Source organism: Taeniopygia guttata, chromosome 11, assembly GCF_048771995.1.
Source record: "Taeniopygia guttata chromosome 11, bTaeGut7.mat, whole genome shotgun sequence".
In the NCBI taxonomy this organism is placed as follows: Eukaryota; Metazoa; Chordata; class Aves; order Passeriformes; family Estrildidae; genus Taeniopygia; species Taeniopygia guttata.
The window spans coordinates 12,496,064-12,515,200 of NC_133036.1; the positions used below are offsets into that span (position 1 = coordinate 12,496,064).

Below are 19,137 nucleotides of genomic sequence, written 5' to 3' on the forward strand. Positions count from 1 at the left end.
GAGTGTTATCCCTTAAAGACACCTGTGACAGCAAAGTACGCATATCACTTAACCTTGTATACACTGATCATATGAAATTACTGCAATGTGGACCCAAAGCTGAAAATGAAACAGCAGTGTACTCTGGACACACGTAAGGCTAATAGTGTCCTGGACTGCATTAGGCAAAGGACTGGAAGGTGATCCTTCCCCTGTACTGGTACCACTACCTTTGTATTCTGCTGAACTGACATTTAGAGTATTCCATCATTGCTTCGAAAATGAGAAACTGACTACAGAAAGGAAAGATAGCAAGACAGCTACAAACAAAACCAGAAAAATAAACAGAAAGCAACAGGTACAGGGGGAAGGATAATTAAGTATTGCTTGTGAAAAAGACCCGATGCTCACTGTACTACACAGACTGATTCTTGAAGGAAAAACACAGGAGGTCAGGAAATGGGGTTTACAAGAGGTTACAGGGTCTCCATTCCTTAGCTCTGCATTCTACTTGAAACATTAAGTTTGAAAAGCACTTCTGACTGTTACATTGATACCAACTATTTGGTATCAATGGTATGTGGCTCAATTTGAATCATCAAGCAGAAAACACATACTGGTCCAGATAAAGGATTGCTGCAATTTGAGATTCAATTCCTGTATCTGTCTACACCTTGCTGTCCATTCCTGATACAGCAGCATGTCATTGTGACTCACACTATGAGTTTCTGTGTTTCTTTTCCCCCCAAGGTTATCAAGGATATTTTTGAAATGGATACATGGATACCGTGGAGATGTACGGTCATTAGGGATGCTGCAGTCTACGTGGGAGGGAATAGTTAGTTATTCAAGAGAGAACAGCAAGGATCATATCAGCTCGCCAGATTGCAACTGGAGAAAATCTTGTGACTAGGTGCAACTGAGCAGCAGAAAAAGTCAATGGGAATGAAGATTCTTCTCTGGGCTCTCTGCTAACAGAAAAGTTACTTACCAAAAGGTGAGAGGCAGGTGTGGCACTAACTGGCATGTGGTAAGATGGGATGTAGGAAATTTTACACTCAAGCAAGTAAATTGAGAATGTGGGCATGTTGCTAGCTGTTCCATAAGGATGTGAACTGTGGTCTTTTCAGAGACTGAAACATGGTAAAAGGGATTGCAGAGAGAAGAAGAGAGCTCATTCACTATTTAGCAGATTGATAGGTATTAATGCAGAAAGGAAGGGTCACCACTTGCATTGGCTCTTCAAACAACAGGATTTGCATGGGGAAGTGCACCATGATGACTGGTTACAGGCTTGGAATACATGAGGGTTATCATTTAACCAATTTAGCCAGGCTGGAAGATGGTCAAGGTTTCAGTAGTTTTCATAATCTTTCTAAGGATCAGGCACAATCTTCAAGACAATGAAGGTATTTGCTGGGATGTAATTGCCATGAGAAGAAAGCAGGACCATGATATATCATAAAAATCCCTGGAAAGTTTTTAGAAAGCTTATTTGTCAATATGCACTGGGACAGAGGAGGAAATGTTGGAGTAGTCAGATGTGTTTGGGGCTTCTTTAAAACATCTAAGGACACAAAAAGGAAAATTAATTTACTTTGTAGGAACTCATCAGAGTGGGCAGGATGGAAACAGTGTATCCACCTTTGCCTGTAAGTACTCTGTTGAAGCTGGCTTGACTACTCACCGGGACACGGTCGGGGTATTTGGCTCGGATTTTTGCGGACTCGACACATCTGTGCTCTGTGAACAAAACTCGTAATTAGTCATTGCATAGTAATTATACTGCCGGTGTCCTAGGCCGAGAATGCAACGCCGGCAGGGCCGTGAGCCTGCGGGGATCGCGATCATATTCTCGCCTCCGAGCGGGTCTCTAGCTTTTCGAGGAGACCGTCCCCGGGCATCGCACTACCCTTCGGCGAGGACCGCCAGCGGCTGTCCGCCCACAGACAAGACCACCGCCCGGGGAAGCCGACCGCTACAGATGGCGACACAGGAGAGCGAGGAAGCGGGGCCGCTGCCAGGCAGAGCCTGGCCCAGACCCACCCTTACCCAGCGCGTGGTCTTCCTTGAACATCCACTTCATGATGCAGGCGGGCGGGGAGCGAAGCCAGAGGCGGCGAGGCCCGTGTGCGGGGGGCGGGGGCTCGTGCCGGGCCTGTCGCCGTCACGGTCCCTGTCACAACAACAGCCGCGGCACGGCAGGCGGGACTTCCGGCTCGCCTGTCCCACGGCAACCGCTCGAGCAGCCGCGATTCTTCCGGCCGGGGATCGCGGGGCGGGGCTGTTGCATCCGGGCACGGAGTCACCTGCAGGGTGCGGAGCCGCCCGCAGGGCTCCCGGGGCACTCGAAGCCGCTCCACAGACTTCGTCGCCCAAGCAGGTGTCCCCATCCGCGTGTCCCCATCCCGCTGCCGGGCGCTATCTCGCCGACGGCCCCGGGAGGCAGTGGTGCGCGTTCATTGGCTGAGGCGCCCGTGCCCTCGGCGCTGATTGGAGCGGCTTCTCGTCCGTCCGAGGCTCCGCCCAGTGCAAACGCTATAGGCGCGGGCGGGGGCGGCCGGTGAGAGTGCAGGGAGGGGCTGCTCGTCATGGCTGGCGTGGAGCTGTTCTCGCATCCCGCGCTGTACACGCGCTACCGGGCTGGATTCTGCTCCGCCGCGGCACTGGCACTGTTGATCATCACGGTGCTCACCTATGTGCCGCCGCTGCTGGTGGCCTACCGGAGCCACGGTGAGCGCCACTGGACCCCACGCGGCCCGACCGGGCCTGGTGCAGTCCTGAAACCTCGTGCTGTTTCTGCCCTCAGGTTTCTGGCTGAAGCAGAGCGCGTTCCTGGAGCAGCCCACTGTTCGTTTCCGGTACGAGGCTCTCTTCGTCGCCACCATCGGGTCCGGCCCGGGCAGCTTCTTGGCGTGGAGCACATTCCCAGCGTTCAACAGGCTCCAGGAGGACCGGCTCCGAGTCCCGCTCCTGTCGGTAGGCTTGCCCAGGGCGGCCCGGCAACAGTGGCGAGAAGCGAGGCTGCAGAGTGGAGCCAGTGGACCGGTAGCCGGCTCAGGGCACGAGTGCTGATGGCGCTGTTGAGCGGGTGGCCTGTCAGGCACTGCTGCCTTCAGGTAGCAGCAGCTTTATGTATAACCTTGTGCCTCACATCGGGATTTTGTGAAATTTTAATGAGTCCCGTTTCACTCCCTCTCAGTGTTACTGAATCATAGCATTACTTAGATTGGAAAAAGCCCGTAAGATCAAGCCCTACCAATTTTGCCATTAAACCATGTCCGTAAGCACTGCTGGTGGTTTGTGTGAACACACCGGTTTACTTTCATCGAATTAGTTGTGCCACTCTCCCCTGGCCACATGACTTACCATGATGGGGAGTTTGCAGGGTATCCCTAGATTTGGAAGTAGATATGTGCCTTCAGAAGAACGTGTCGCTTTTCTTTCTGGGATTTCACAGTGGCAGTTATTTTTCTGTCTGCCTCTGTAACGAGCCCTGCTATATTTTCCAAGTAGCTGAAGTACTGGACACTGGCACACAAGCATAGCAAGCCTTGGCTTAGAGCCAGGAATCAGCATACAAAGGTCATTTAAGAGGCATACTACAATGGCAGGAGGCACAAGCCTGACCATCAGTCATATATTTGCTCTTACAGAAGATCCAGCACTAAGGCGTGCTTTGTTGGCATGCAAGGAATATGGGTGGAATGATGTAGGGCAGAAAAGACCTTGAAGTAAACTTTCCCTCCCTGGAGGGGTGTATGAGACCTTGTATAACAGACAACAGCACTGGCTTTTTATTTGTCTCTAGTCCTCTGTCTGTAAATAGTCAAGTAGCATTTTATTGCATTCCTAACTATGCAGTTTATTTGCTTCCTTGGTATGTGCGTGCTGCAGTTGTAGGGTCCCCTGGGGTTTTACTTTTTTGTTTTTCTTTCTAACAGAAATTCCTGTCTTTAAAAAACATTTGTTTAGACTAGAGAAGAAGACAAAAATCATGATGGCAAAATGGATCAGTTGCATTTTAAACTGGAACTTCCATTACAACCAACAGAGCATGTAGTTGGCGTTCAGCTGATTCTACTCTTTTCCTACCAGCTTTATGTGAGCATTTTTAGTTTTGTTTGTTGTGATGTATAGACCCATTGTAAAATTCCAGTAGTGGTTATACAAAAGATGAAAAGAAACCTTGCACATTTGAAATTCCTCTGTAAAATATTTATTTTACTGAAAAATACTTAATTTTCTCCTCCTCTACTGTGTCATTCCTCGTCTAGCGCTCTTGCGTATTTGGATACACTTTATTAGGTTTTTTTTTTTAATGTATTTTTAAGCTCTATATTCTCTTGGGCTGTAGTGCACCATACAGGACAGAAATGCACAACAATGAGTATCATTGTGGGTGGCACCTGAAAATAACTGAGAGTCTTGCAATAGGCAGAAGGATGTGTATTCCTACACACTGCTGTGTCTTGACATAACCAGTTCATTTTTTGAGAGTCAGGCTGTTGCAGCAGCCGAAAACTCCTTAGATTTTGCTTAGCAGCTCTTGAAGCATTGGTAATCATCTGCCAGGATCTTGTAACTGGGACGAGGAAGTGTTACAGGAAGACAAGGCAATGCAATTCTGCTGCCATTGTACCTCAAATGGCAGTGCAATTAATACCTAAAGCAAAGAGTAAACCACCAGTGCACAGAGAACCCAGGGATACACCTGAAAGGAGTAATAATACAGAGCTGTGTTGGGTGCAGCCACACAGACAAAAAGTTGTTTTCCTAGGAAGATAGGCTGTTTCTTTAGAGAGTCTTGCTGACTGCAGATGGACGGGCTTAGCAAGCATAGCTATGCGATGCAGAAAACATTCTGAAGCCTGAGGCCCAGAATAAAGGCCCAACAGTTCTAAATTTGGGCTGAAGTATTTGGTCAGGTGTTAGCATCACAGAGAGTTATGATACAAATTAAGCACTTTTTTTATCCCACTGTAAATGTGGAAATTTTCCTTCACACTGAATGGTAGATAAGAACTAAGAACCTACCTTCTTTATTTGGTTCTTGTTGCAGAGTACAAGTCCTTGATTTTGACCTCTGAGTTTTTTTATAGTGTGTCTCCAATTAATGTGTTTAGTCACGTTGCTGCTTTTTGACTAGCCATGTTACAACTAGTCAGAACTTTCTCTCATTGGCCACAGACTCTGGACTTCACTGAATTTCCTGTGGAACTTTGTTGAGTTAATAAAGTTAGTTAACTAATAACTAAGGTAGTTCACTTTTTTAAAAATAGGGTATTTTTTATTTGGTGGTCTCTTGCTTAGACTAAGGTGATGATATGAAACTTGGGAGTCCTAGAAAAATCAAATCAATGTAGAAAAAATGTGTACATACCAAGAGGTAGAAAAGTATGTTGTGTCCCTCCTCCCCCTGCTAAATTTTCCTTTTTTGTGTTCACTATTTCAGAGAATGTCAACATTTGTGATGCAGAGCATGGCTTTTCTTCAGTTTTTTTCTCCTGTGCCAGGGTCTCAGCTGTATGTGAATGGAGACTTGAAATTAAACCAGAGGCAATTACTTAACCACTGTGGACTGGATACCAGATACAATGTGAGGAAATGCTTTTCCCTTCCCATTCAAATCACTCCCCCCCCAACCTCCTAATCCTCCTAGTATCCTAGGAGACATCCTAATTATTTGTACTACCGCACAGAGCGAACTGTGAGACTTTGGAACTGTTGTTTTCTTGTTAGACTACAAGAGGGAAGAGGTTATTCTGCCAAGGTGTTCAGTCTGATGTTTATGTTCATTCCTTGAAGGGCACGGTTACTTTGTGTAAGAAACTCAGTAGAATTACTGCGTGGAAGACTGGATGAATAATTAAAGTGTCTCCTTGTTGTAACAGGTGTCTGTGGTCAATGGCACAAGTCCTTTTGCAAGTGACTATGATCTAGCAAACATCATTGGAGCGTATTGGGATAGAAATGGTAAGCCTGAATGTGTAGCTACAGGACAGTAGTAGTTATCATATTGGCAGCTGTTTTGTGAGGTATATGACTTCTGTATTAATACCTAAATGCCCTTTAACCTGGACATTTCCTTTCTCCATTATAGTGACAACAGTCTTTTCAGATCCCAGCCCTGTTTGGATGACTGGAAGAGCACCAGATATGCCATTTATCGTTAATGCCACCATTCATTACCCAGTGGAAGTTATCTTATATCCTTCTAAAACTGCACAAACTGTGACATAACAGGGCTATATTAGAGCCTCCATCACATACAGGCCAAATGAAGATGTTTTCTCTTAGATGTGTTGCTAAACTTGCTAAACTTTTTTTGTTTGTTTGTTTGTTTTTGTTTTTTTTTGTTAGCTAAGCAAATTCTACAGTTGTGGAGTTGATGAAATACCTATTTGTCCGTTCCTTCAGATGATTGTGCCTTCATAACCACTTTTTGCCTTTCTTTATTTGGAACCTGTGTTGCTTTTCAGCTTTGCTAAAAAGGCCTTTAAAGCCTTTGTTAGCTATTCTCAGGGAATATTCATAGTACATCTTGCTTCGGTTCTGCAGTACCTGCAGTCCCAATCCGTCACAGATGCCACTCACAAAGCATGATACTGTAATCTGTGACCTAAAGCAAATGATTAGAAATCTGTATGCAAGATCATCTCACCAAATAGTAACTCCCGCAGTGGAGTTATTAACATCTGTTCATGTGCAGACAGACTGTAATTTTTTTATTTTGAAAAGTAATTCTTCATTCGTTATGTTCTTTGTTCTTTTTCTTAGACAAGAACAAGTCTGCATTTAAAATAATCTGTATGGAGCACACTTCTTACAAGATTTGTTTGCCTGCCTGAATATTAACAATAAGTATTCCTGATGACTCAGGCACAAAGTAGGTACTTTACCCAGAATTGATTTAAATATCTTCTAGGACAGACGTTCTCTCCAGCTCTACCATGGTTACCTACCATGGTAGAAGGCTTTTAGGTGTTTTCTGTGGTTCGGAGGCTTAGCATTTGTGACATAAACGGATGTATTAACAAGGTTTGTGCCTTCTGCCTATGAGTTTCCTTGTTTAGCTATTGCAATGGTAGCATCAGAATGTCCTCTAGTAACACTCCTTGACTTTCTTTAAATATCAGCCAGGATTTTGGGAAATTATTAAATTTGCCTGGATCCAGTATGTCAGCATCCTCCTTATCTTTCTTTGGGTGTTTGATAGGATTAAGATGTTTTTGTTCCAGAATCAGGTGTTGACTACAATTCCAGTATCACCAGTTCTGCCTGTATCTCCAGTACTATCCTACAAACAGCACCAGTCCTGAAGAGATGCCTGAGAACACTTTATAGAATTGCCATTCAAAAACAGTTACCTGATTTTATTCTCTATACACTTCTAACTTCAGAAGATCAGAATTTTGTAAGTATGTTCAAAGTATGCTCTGTTTGTGCTTCCTTTTTAAAATAAATGTTCATTCATCTAATTTCTTTAGGAACACTGCTTTGGAGCTGGAAAAGTTTATAATTTTGACAGTTAAAAGGAGCCTAGTTATTTTTTTGCAACTGAAACATGCCTCAAAAACCACCTTGAAAACTGAAAATAATATGCTGAAAGTAACAACATTAACTGTTTTTACTTCTTGTAAATCAATTCTCTGCAGTCTTAGAGCTGTCAAGAGTTATTTGTACATACATTTATGTGCACTATGAAATGAAAAACTGCATGGATGAGTTAAGGTCGGAGATGCACTTCTGTAACTGTGGCTATACATGCTCAGCAATTTAATTATTAAATTGGATGATGAATAAATTCAAGATTGATGTGAGAAATCAGGTTTTGGGTGATAGTGTGTGCAAAATTTGCACAACCATTTACTACCGGTATTATTACTGTAGCACCCGACCATTAATTGTGAACTGTGAATAGTAAAACAGAGAATCCTTGTATCTCTTGAAAGAAAACTAGCAAAAAAATTCTGCCAGGGAAGCCTCAGAGTTTCAAAGTAAGTGAATAATTACCTTCAGAGCTTAAATAGTTTAGAACAGATAAAAATTATAATCACCTAGTAGACATTGAAAGACTGTGTTGGTGGTCATAGGGAAGATTATTTTATCTTCTTTATCTGGGCTTACTTTTCATGCTAGACAAGCTTACAAGAGAAAACAACAAAATTTCCATTATTTTTTCAGTTTTGTATTAAAGAATTAATTCCAGCAAAGCAGTGTTATGGCAGGACAGAATTTAAAACAATTCTACATGCCAGAATTCTGCAAAAAGTTCCAAGTGGCACTGGTTCTCTTGAACTATTAAGACACAGTGCAACTATGAAATATGAAAGAGCAGCTTAGCAGTATGCCACCTTTTGGCCATCGTCCTCTAGAATTCAACATTCTGGCAGTCAGAAGAGCTACCTTTTTCAGAAATCTCCAGTTTGCTCTTGTATCTTTGAAGTCTCTATGTGGCACCATAGAGCTACCGATAACTGGCTTTGTATCAACATCTCCAGAGTCAAAGCAACTGTGTGCTGCTTTTTTGTGCTTCTAGCCACTGCACAGCATGAACGAAGGGGGCTGTGAGCTTGTTTCCCCCATATCTCAAGCTGGTGTACATTTGGTATGCTCTCCCTTGCAGCAGTAATGGCGCTTGTGTGACTGCTTGAGTTAATTCAGGGAGTTACTTGTGGTGAAGATCTTTATAATCACTTTTTTAGACAAGTCAGTTCCCTGACTGAACTTGGTATGTATCGGCACAAGCATTAAGGTGGACATGAGGAAGGGGTAGAAATCTCGGGAGAGACCACAGGACCGCAGTTTAAGGGTTTGAATGTTCTACTGCCACAAAAATGGAATGCGTAAGAATCTTCCTCCAAGCTGAACAGAAGTCTGTTTAGGTGGCGACAGAAACATGGAAGAGACTAATGCTCGAAAGCCACAGTACTGGGAGACTCCATTAATCCCTCTCTCATTTTTCTCTCCTGTTGTAGCCTTTCACATTAAGTTAGAACAAGTAATGCTGCTGAGAGCAACAGTTCAGTGAACGCATGTGAAATAAAAAATGGAGATCAGGTCTAGTTCCAGAAATACAGAGAAAAATATCCTTAACATTCTCTTTTCCTTTAGATGGAGAAAACTGGAAAAAATCCTCTACAGTAATGTAAGCAAAGAACTATATACATTAAGAGGAGGCAATCGAAAAAGTTATTTACTTGCAGGTGGTATGTAATTGCTGAATATGACCTGAAGCCATCCCTCCATTTCTTGTCAAAGAGGTGCTTCATGACTGGGACTAATAACTGAATGCAGGGGAAAAGGAGCCGCAAAGGCACATGTTACCACAGCAGGGAAAAAAACCCTGTGATAGCTCTGCTGTGCTCACTTCCTGGATGACTTTTTATACTGACCGTAGTTCTTGGTCATAGTTCTGAGCTTGAAGAGATACTCTACTTTTGTAAGTAACCAAGCAATAGAAAAAAAGCAAGACTTTGTAGCTTAAGCAACAAACTGAACTACACTGGAAAAATATATACCTGAGAAGAGGTTTAGAGCCTCTTAAAGAGCCTTTCTCAGAAAGCTATCTGCAAGGACTCTTCCTTCAGCTTGCAGAGCAACACAAAAAGTCAAAACCACTACCATGCACCATAGTGCTATTACACAGATCGTCTCTCTATACATATGACAGAGCAATCTAAATGCTCGTCATTGAGAAAGGATACGGTGGATCCCTAGGATTAATCAAGGTTCTGTAAGAAGGAAAAAGAAAGCAGCTTTAAGTTAAAAGTCCTATCATAAACTGACGTGCGAACATGGCCGTGTAAGAGCCATGCTTCGGGAGTGTTTTAAGAGGTGGAACTCGGAGAAAATAAACCACGTCGCTGCTTTTTAACTCACCAAGCCCGTTTTGCGGGGGGCATTATCCTCTCGTTCTTCTCGCACGAGGCGAGCGAGACGCGGCCGCGCCGAGCTCTGTTCGCCTGGGAGTGCTGGGCGGGATGGAAGGAGGAGGCGGGGGCCGGGGGCAGCTGGGACAGGAAGGCCCGAGGCACGTGGGACCCTGGGGAGGAGAGGTGTCGGGGCGCTGGCTGCTGCGGCGGATAGGTGGTGTTGCCACGGGCCGGTTTCGGCGAGCCAGCAGGGACCCTGCGGGCCGGACGCCACTGCCCCGCCGCGCCGGTCCCACTCGTGCTGGGCGGGGCAGGCCAGCGGACCGCCTCTGCCGGGCTGCGCCTTTGCCCGGGGATGCTCCGGGAGCGGGGCGGATCGGCTTCTTCTCGGGCTCCTCCCGCTGCCCCGGCGCCTCGGCGGCCACGTCTGAAAGCGATTCATTGTCTCTGTCGGCAGCTCCGAGCCGCGGCGGTGGCGAGAGGCGGCGACAAGGTACGGGCAGGCTGATACGGGTGGGGGTGCGATTATTCCAAAGGATTGGAAGTCCCGGTCAGACCTTTTTTTTTTCCGGTGTCAAACAACGGTTCTTTAAAGGAGATGTTTTTGGTCGGGTGCTTGTGGCGGCGGACTAGCGCTAATACCAGTTGCGGCGGAGCCGATGTCGCACTGACAGAGTGCGACAGAAAGCTGTCGAAAATCAGCCTGGTTATTTTAGGTGGGTTTTTTTGAGGGTAAGGGTTTTTTTTTTTTTTTTCCCTCTCCTTTCCTCTGCCCTACAACTCCCCCCCCCCCCCGGCCCCTTTTTTTTTCCCCCCCCCTCCCTTTTCTTCCTTTGCCCTGGGTAACGTGGCTGATTCAGGTTAAGGTGGTTTCGTTTGTTGGAGTTAGATGAAAGAGTTTAGAGAACCCTTCCCATTTTTCTGTTGTATCCTGCCTCTTTCTAGGTGAAAGTGACATGCAGATCGGAAGCCTTTGTCAGTATTTCTTAGTTGCAACAGTTGCTTCAAGCGAGGCACGCAGAGCGCACCGCTGCCCAATCGTCCTCGGACTGCTTGAATTTGAGGACGCTATTGAGCCAGTGCAGACAGAGTCTCAAGTAAGTGAATAGCATTCAGTCACTGCGGGTGTCTCTTTGTCACTCCAGTTTTGCCGTGGTAAAAATTCGTAAAAAAAGCTGCAACTAAGCAGACCTCATTTCTTGAACACCAGTAAAAGCACTTGAACACCAGCTGAAAGCACTTTGTGGTCTTCAGCTGCAGTGCATAGAGGAATAGGTATTACAGGGCTATGCTTTGACACTGCCATTTGCTTAGGCTGGACAACTTTATCTAACTCCAAAAATATTTTAAAATGTCCCAGAGGAAACAGTACCTTTTAGAAAAAGAACTTCAATGATCATATAACTAAATGTATGGTATGTTTCATTGTATTATAAAATCTTTAAGTGTGATGATTTCCTGGAAACAATTTTTCAACTCTCATTTACCACTAGATTCTAAAAAGAAGTATTATTTCCAAAAGCTGAATTAACAGTATCACCTGAAATTATAATATAATGTTATAATTCAGAACTACTGCAGTACATTTACTGTATTTTATTATTTTAGTTGCAGTTTCATTATTCTATTTAAAAAAAAATTAGGCTTATGAGTTTCACTGATTTAGTACTGGAAAGATTTTTAACTTTTAGGACTACCAGTGATTCTAGAACACACCCTCCAAAAAACTTTTTCTTTACCCATTCAAATACCAGTCTGCATACTGTTGATACAGTAAGCTTTTGCCTTATGAAGATGTGTGATTTCTAGCTGCAGAAGAATACTGGAAGGTGATGTTTTGTCAGTGGGGTGACTTGCTGCAAGAATTACTAGTGATACTGGTGTGTGTTATTCTTTGACCAGCTTTGTCATGTTCCAGCATTTTACTTTTTTGAGTAGCAAACTATGTTTCTAACGTTTGTTCACAGAAGCCATTTTGGTGAGTAAATTTGATGAGGAAAACTAGGTGATCTTTGCTGTGATCTTCAGGTGATCTTTGATCTATTTGTCATGCCATGAGCAAATATTTTCCTATTAATTCTATAAAATGCATGATGACATTTACCTTTATCATTCTTTTTACAGTCGGTACTGCTGCATTTGGTGAATTTTAAGTACATAAGAGATAATTACATTAATCTCATATGATTGCTCTGAAAGGTCAGCATACAGGAGAATCATTTTTGGGTAACAAAAGGTTGTGCACATAATCCAGCATTAGGTATTAATTTTTCAGTGGAAGAAATCAATCTGGGAAATCAACAGAATCACAGAACATTCTGAGCTGGAAGGGACCCAAAACTGAGTACATTATTTGAAGTAATTCTTGTGTAATCTGTAAGTTCTTTGACTTTAAAAATGCTGCACAAACTGTTTAAAATGAAAGTATGCTGGAAACTTTCTCAGACAGAAAATGGCCAAGGAAGACTTTGACAAAGACAGCTAAGATTCAGTTGCTCAGAAATCATTGTAGGGGAGCAGGTATTTGTAATTCTTCACTCAAATGTTTTTGCTTTAATCCAGGCTGGTTTTTCAGTCTTCCCACAAAAGACTCAGACTTATTTGTTCTAAGGGAGTATTTCATCCCAGCCTTTTGTCCAAAGCTCAAAGAGCGAGCGTGTTTCTTGACAGCCTCTAATATGAGGCACTCTTTCTGTCTTTCTACAGTCTTTTTAATATCCCAGAAAAAAAATAGTAGTTTAAGAAGAGGGTCTTTTTTTAGCTATAAAGTTAGTTTTTGTTACTTTATTAAGTCTCTTCAGGTTGAATTCTGTGCTGAAAAGACATTACTAAGAAACTGTATTCCTTTCAGAGCTGACCCGAAAAGATCTGATTACTCGATTCCAACATTACATTACTTATGTGACAAACAAAAAGTCCCTGGAAGCAAGAGCTAAATGATCATCCAGTGGACATTTCTTTCTTTGTTTTCTGCCTTTCTGGATCTGAAAAGTGCTCATCTTAGAAATGATATCTTTTGGAATCAATACTACTGCTGACTGTATTTTTACCCTGCTTGGTAAAACTGGATAGCTTTCTGTAATGTATCTAGTTTCTTGGCAAGCAGATACTAGTGGCCCTGCAGCTCAGCAGTCTATCAGAGACAGTTTAAGTCATGAAGGAAATTATTGCTCTGTTGGCCAGTTTGTATAATTAATTTCCTTTGGATGATACATAAGAATAGTTATTGTGGAACTGTGCCAGGGTTCATCTAGTCTAGGATCTTGTTTCCATTAGTAGCAGTTAGCAGGGAAGCTCAGGAACAGAGCTTGATTCTGTTTGGGACTGGCAACTAAACCATATAAGCTAATGTTTTTCAGATCACATTTTGAAAATTTTCATTGCCCTGTGAAGAGATGATTGTACATCAAGATTTGAGGGACTTCTGATTATTCTCTTTACCGCAGCTCTCCTTGAAGAAATGGTATCACCAAAGAAGTACTACTACTATCACAGAAAAGGAATAACAGTGTAACTGTTAGTAAAATAACTTACACTAAGGAGTATTCATTATTTACAGAAGCACATATTGTGATGCCACTGAGTGTTGTCATACTTCGTGAGTCTCAGCTGAGAGATGTGAGAGGTGTAGGAGTGCTGTCTGCTGCAACTTGAGGCCTGTTACAGCCTGTTTTTCTGCTTCTTGTAGCTCCCTTGCCACTTGGGGTCAGTCTGATTTTGTCACTGAGATGGCAGCTGAAGTGGCAGTAATGCTAAAACATCTGGCCCCTCTGCTGCTTCTCCTTTCCCCCCCTGCCCCCATGTTTGCAGTTGGCGGGCATGCTATAGTCAGGCAGGTGCAGCTACGAGGAAGCACTTGCGTGGAACAAAGCAGGATAAAAGGAGGTGTAACAAACCCCAATTTTGCTTTCCAGAGGGGAGCTTGGGGTGGGCAGGTGGTTCCACTGAGCTGTTGGTGGAGGAGGAGGGCACTAGCAGAAAGAGGCAATGCAAAGCAAGTCACAGACTAGTGTTTCAGTGTGCAGCTTCAGTGTACAGTTTTGGCATATTGCACTTGTGTGCTGAAAGAGCAAGCTTGCTTAACAGCACCATCTGGCGAGTCCTGCAATGGAATAGCTAGAGGATCAGAAGTAGCCTGTATCGCAAGGTCCTGTTCCTCACATTTGGAATTGTAGAATCACTTAGGTTGGAAAAGACCTTTAAGATCATGAAGTCCAACTGTTAATCAACAATACCAAGTCCACAACTAAGGCAATGATATCGTGTAGTAATTGTAGATAGCTGTAGATTATAAGTATGTGTGTACATATATAGATCTGCAGCAACTCTTTGATAGGGTTATTTTATGGGCTTTTCAACAGCTGCTTTCTGCTTCAGCTAAAGTTCATCAAATATCACAGAAGAGCTTGTTGGGTTAAAAAAATTGTACTTTAAGGGAGTGCAAGTTTAACCTGGGCTTAAAATCACCCTAATCACCTGCAGAATGCAATTGCAAATAGTAAATGGTTGTTTACATGAAAATAAAATTACACATGCCCAACAAGAGACGTGCAGAAATAAAGGGCACTGTTTACAGAGAAGGTGGTGTATTTGGCCTTATGCACTGGAAAGCACACAAGAGAATACTTTTACAGATGCTGTATTTTGTTGTGTAATTATGCTTTTTCTTTGGTGGTGTCTACATGTGTGTATATTCCTTAGAAACACTCCAACTCTTCCAAAAGGGCAGAAAATTAATCTTAAATATAGAAAACTGGTGTCTACTTAGTGCTTTACTTTGGTATTGCACTTTTTGTCTTGCAGTTTCTATCATATTGAAGTGTAGGGAAATACTTCAGCTATAGTCATTTGGTGTTATTTGTAGGGCTTGAGTCCGATTAGTTCAGATGTGGACTAATACTCATGTGTTTTTTTCATTGGCACAGTATTGTGCCATTAAGTTAGAACAAGTGATGCTGCTGAGAGCAACAGTTCAGTGAACGCGTGTGAAATAAGAAATGGAGATCAGGTGTAGTTCCAGAAATACAGAGAAAAATATCCTTAACATTCTCTTTTCCTTTAGATGGAGAAAACTGGAAAAAATCCTCTACAGTAATGTAAGCAAAGAACTATATACATTAAGAGGAGGCAATCGAAAAAGTTATTTACTTGCAGGTGGCATGTAATTGCTGAATATGACCTGAAGCCATCCCTCCATTTCTTGTCAAAGAGGTGCTTCATGACTGGGACTAATAACTGAATGCAGGGGAAAAGGAGCCGTAAAGGCACATGTTACCACAGCAGGAAAAAAAGCCCTGTGGTAGCTCTGCTGTGCTCACTTCCTGGATGACTTTTTAGTATTGTCTGCAACACTGCTTATGTGGGAACTGGAGCAAGGAGAGGTCTGAGAGAGTCAAGGCAAAAGTGAATGTAAAAAACAGGTTTTGGCTTTTATTCCTCTATCTCTCACACTCTGCTAATAACATGTAAATTGCAGTTAGTGTTCCAGCTCTGCAGCATGATTAGAGTGGAGCAACAGGTCTGCGTAGCTAGAGTAGAAACACATTAATTCTTTAAAAAGCGTAATCAAGTATCTGAAAGCTACATAATAAGTGAGACTGCAAGGAGCAGCAGAACGCAGTCTTAGTGTAGATAATGACTCACTTTTTGCATTCAAGAAAAATATCTGAGATAGTTGTGTCTGGCTGACTTTCAGGCATAGGGCCTGTTTCCAGAAAAAATCTTTCAATTAGCAAGTGCAACAGTACCTTGACTTCAGCTTAGATTCTTTCATCCCCTCTTTTTGGTGAAGTGTCAGTGCAGGCTGCTGGATTGCTGGTGATCCTCACAGCACAGAGAAACATATAGATGCTTCTGGAGATATAATATGCAAAAATTCAGTATTTGAACAAGGCAGATTTTATCTATGAACAATGGCCAAGCTGAATTAACCTATGGATTTATCTATCTGCTCTTGTGCCTGAGAGAGCAAGTAGTGGACTGCTGAGGAGGAAGTTAAGTAGTACCTTAAGCCTTGTTTCTCGCATTGTGTCACTGCAATACAGGCATATACCATGGGCTACTCACGGTTTAGGAAATTGCTAAGCCATTGGCTGTATCCTAATTTTTGCCTTTAACAGTCCTTGGAAGGCTTTTCTTCCATTACTTACTTTAAATAAATGTAATTATTGAAATTGTTGAAGTCCTGTATACTTTTGCTGCTATGGAATTTTGAAGCAGAGTTTCACATTTTTAATATGCAGTGTACTGCATATTAAAAGTTTTGTAATGGGTGGTCACTTTATTCAATTTAATTTATTATGTCAAATGAATATGTATCTATGTTTACTAGTCTGCATTATTTTCTTTCAAGAGTTCAGAGTGTGTTGAAAAATGTGTCTTTCACTGTAACAAGAAAAAAATTGTAATTGCAAATTGTAAATGCAGCTAGATAACAAATACGTATATGTAGAACTTCTGAGATGATCTACGTACAGGAGGAGTCTTACTTTCCTAAAACCTTGCCTGCTAACATTTACTGCCTGCTTACAAGTGGAATCTGCATGAGTGAGCACAAAATGGTAGGTGCCAAAAACCTCTAGTAAAAAGCTGTGGGGAGTGCATGTATCTTGAACTTTGACTGCAAAGTAAAGCAGAAATCCACTTGGGGTTGACATGCCTAAGGTTTTCTAGGAGTTATATGCAGACAAATCTAACTCCCAAACTGGTAATTCTTGAATGCAAACTCAGAGTATTCAGTCTTGGGGGTGTATACACTCCAGACCAAAGATACGTGTCAGCAGCTTTTTCGTTTTATCATCTGTGGCCAGGTGTGGCTTCAGGTTGTGAGTTTTCATGCATCTTCTACCTCCTGCAGTTTGGAAAATAGAGGGTTGTGGACAAGCACCAATTGGTATAGCACCCTGTGGCCACTGTAGGGTACAGCGCTCGGATTAGATAAGATGATTTTTATTTCGGCACCCACAGCTACCAATGTTCGCATCCACTCCTTTTAGGGGATAGAAATCCTTGTAATTTTAAATTGAAACAGAAATACAGATGAGCAAGTCGGAAATTTTTTTTCTTCCTTTTTTAGGGCAATGTTTACCAGTATTCAAGTTGAGGGCCTTGTGTATTTTGTAGTTTTGGTTTGCTTTTTTTCCAAGGGTTGAGCTGCATCAGCCCAAGGTTTTCTTTAACATTGAACATTTACTTATTTGCTTATTGCTGCACTGATCTTACTGTCACACATTACTTCCTTCTCTTTTCCCAGCAGCTGCCACCTGCAGTGATCGTCCCCAAGTGCAACTGATTAAGGAAGCACTTAATGCCACATATGTACATGCACATTTGAAGAAAGGTTTTACTAATGCAAGAGTTTGTATTGTCTAAGTTGTATTGTTATTGTGCCACAGGAGCAATGGTTCACTAGTATTTCCCTTCTCTTTTTCAGCTTCTTTTCACCACCCTTCCTCGGTCAGAATGGCAAGGATTCGAATTCCTAGCACAATTGTTATAATTTTTGTTACGGTTCAAACTGGATTCTTACTCTTCATGTATGCCCGGTACAGTAGCTTCATGCCTCCATCTGAGGAGAAACCATCACAAGTCCACATACTTATTCTCTCCTCTTGGCGTTCAGGATCTTCTTTTGTCGGTCAACTTTTCAGCCAACACCCCAGTGTCTTCTACCTGATGGAACCTGCTTGGCACGTGTGGGTTACAATGTACCAGAACAGTGCCAAAGTCTTACACATGGCAGTGCGGGACTTAGTCAGGTCGGTCTTTCTGTGTGACATGTCTGTGTTTGATGCTTACATGCCTTGGAAAAGGAACTTATCCGATCTTTTCCAGTGGGCAGCCAGTCGGGCTCTGTGTTCAGCTCCTGCTTGTGACTCTTTTCAACGTACTGACATAACCAGTGAATTGGCATGCAAGACTCTTTGTGGACGGTATCCATTCAGCAAGGTGGAGGAAGCCTGTAAAACTTACAGCCATGTTGTCATCAAGGAAGTTCGATTCTTTGACTTGAAGGTCCTGTACCCGCTCCTCACTGATCCGTCCCTGAATCTCAAAATTATTCACCTGGTCCGTGACCCCAGGGCAGTCGTTAAGTCACGGGAGCAATCAGTCAAAGCATTAGCCCGTGACAACGGAATTGTCTTGAGTACCAATGGCACTAAAGTGGAAGATAGCAAATATAAAGTAATGCAAGAGGTTTGTAGAAGTCATGTTCAGATTTATGAAACAGCTACTCTAAAACCACCTAATTTCCTGAAAGATCGCTATTTAATGGTCCGTTTTGAAGATCTTGTAAGAGATCCGTTATCAGAAATCTCAGAAATGTATAAATTTGCAGATCTTAGTTTGACTCCCAGGCTCAAAAGCTGGATCTATAATATCACACATGGACAGGGACCGGGGAAAAAAAAAGAGGCCTTCAAAATAACATCCCGAGATGCAGTTAGTGTTTCACAGGCCTGGAGAAATGTTCTTTCCTTTCAGAAAGTTAAGAAAATACAGGAAGTTTGCAAAGGTGCTATAAACATTCTTGGTTATCAGCTGGTGGATTCAGAAAAAGAACAAAGAGATCTGACATTGGATTTGGTGTTGCCAAGACGACAAAATCAATTCAGTTGGTCATCATTTAATCCAAAGAACTGAGACATTTTTGAGAGCTCTGGGGACGTGGGGCAGGGTAGTTGTTTGAATATTTCTATACTGTGCAGCATATAGTAATTGGAAAATCCTTGGCTGATGACTTTATCTTTTCATCTACTCCTTTTCTGATAATTCTGATAATGTAAGAAGGGTTTTTTTTTTTTTTGTGAGTTTTTTACGTATTAAAAAAAAAGGCAGCAAGATGCTTGTCAGCCTGTTATTGTGCTGCTCACAGCATTGTTTTAAGAATATAATTTAAGCACTTTCTGTTAAAAGATGGATTCTCAGAGATGTCTTTGTTTATTGGTAATAGTTCACTTTTTTTCATTCTTTAAGTATTTAAGAATCACAGTTCTTTATTTGTATATATGGAACAAAGTATATACTAAATTCCTTCTTGACTTTCTTCTTTAAAGTTGTTTTGCAGTTGTATATTTTTTTCCCAGATTTCTTTTGATGTTTTAAATTTTAACATGTAAGTTTTCCAAAAGGTGGGACAACTGCAGCAGCTGTCTTGTAAAAGCCTTAAATGGGAACTTCATTTATTGATAGATTTCATAGTGGTTTCCTTGGAATGGCAATGTTTACAATCAGATGGTTGAATGTGGTGTTTGCTTGGAGTGCAAAAACTTGAAGAAAC

General features: G+C 42.4%; 3 protein-coding genes and 1 long non-coding RNA gene across 4 annotated transcripts in view; 2 read left to right on the forward strand and 2 right to left on the reverse strand.

Moving 5' to 3' along the window:
• Positions 1-2,195, reverse strand: part of GABARAPL2 (GABA type A receptor associated protein like 2) — a 4,760-nt gene extending 2,565 nt beyond the window's left edge. Inside the window, 2 exon segments of the mRNA NM_001245677.1 lie at positions 1,667-1,722; positions 2,032-2,195. Coding sequence (NP_001232606.1) covers positions 1,667-1,722; positions 2,032-2,065 — 90 coding nt within the window. The 5' untranslated portion in view covers positions 2,066-2,195.
• A 375-nt stretch (positions 2,196-2,570) lies between these two features.
• Positions 2,571-18,912, forward strand: TMEM231 (transmembrane protein 231). Its single transcript, XM_072934398.1, has 10 exons — positions 2,571-2,712; positions 2,789-2,958; positions 3,955-4,083; positions 5,435-5,578; positions 5,874-5,955; positions 6,083-6,188; positions 7,112-7,396; positions 9,097-10,350; positions 10,803-10,954; positions 17,290-18,912. Exons 1-7 carry the CDS (start codon positions 2,571-2,573, stop codon positions 7,299-7,301), a joined length of 963 nt encoding a protein of 320 aa, XP_072790499.1. The 3' UTR covers positions 7,302-7,396; positions 9,097-10,350; positions 10,803-10,954; positions 17,290-18,912.
• Positions 6,319-9,999, reverse strand: LOC140684864 (uncharacterized). Its single transcript, XR_012057764.1, has 2 exons — positions 9,865-9,999; positions 6,319-9,716 (listed from the first exon to the last, which is right to left on the reverse strand). It is a non-coding gene; the product is annotated as an uncharacterized lncRNA (long non-coding RNA).
• On the forward strand, positions 17,319-18,912 carry LOC100228584 (carbohydrate sulfotransferase 5). The gene has a single exon (XM_072934396.1). The coding sequence runs from the start codon at positions 17,319-17,321 to the stop codon at positions 18,498-18,500; it is 1,182 nt and encodes a 393-aa protein (XP_072790497.1). The 3' UTR covers positions 18,501-18,912.
• Positions 18,913-19,137: the final 225 nt, after the last annotated feature.

Coding starts and splice junctions, on each gene's coding strand:
- TMEM231 (XM_072934398.1), top strand. CDS start 2,571: ATGGCTGGCGTGGAGCTGTTCTCGCATCCCGCGCTGTACACGCGCTAC. Junction 4,084..5,434: donor TCTTTTCCTACCAGCTTTAT/GTGAGCATTTTT, acceptor TCACTATTTCAG/AGAATGTCAACATTTGTGAT. Junction 5,956..6,082: donor AGCGTATTGGGATAGAAATG/GTAAGCCTGAAT, acceptor TCTCCATTATAG/TGACAACAGTCTTTTCAGAT.
- LOC100228584 (XM_072934396.1), top strand. CDS start 17,319: ATGGCAAGGATTCGAATTCCTAGCACAATTGTTATAATTTTTGTTACG.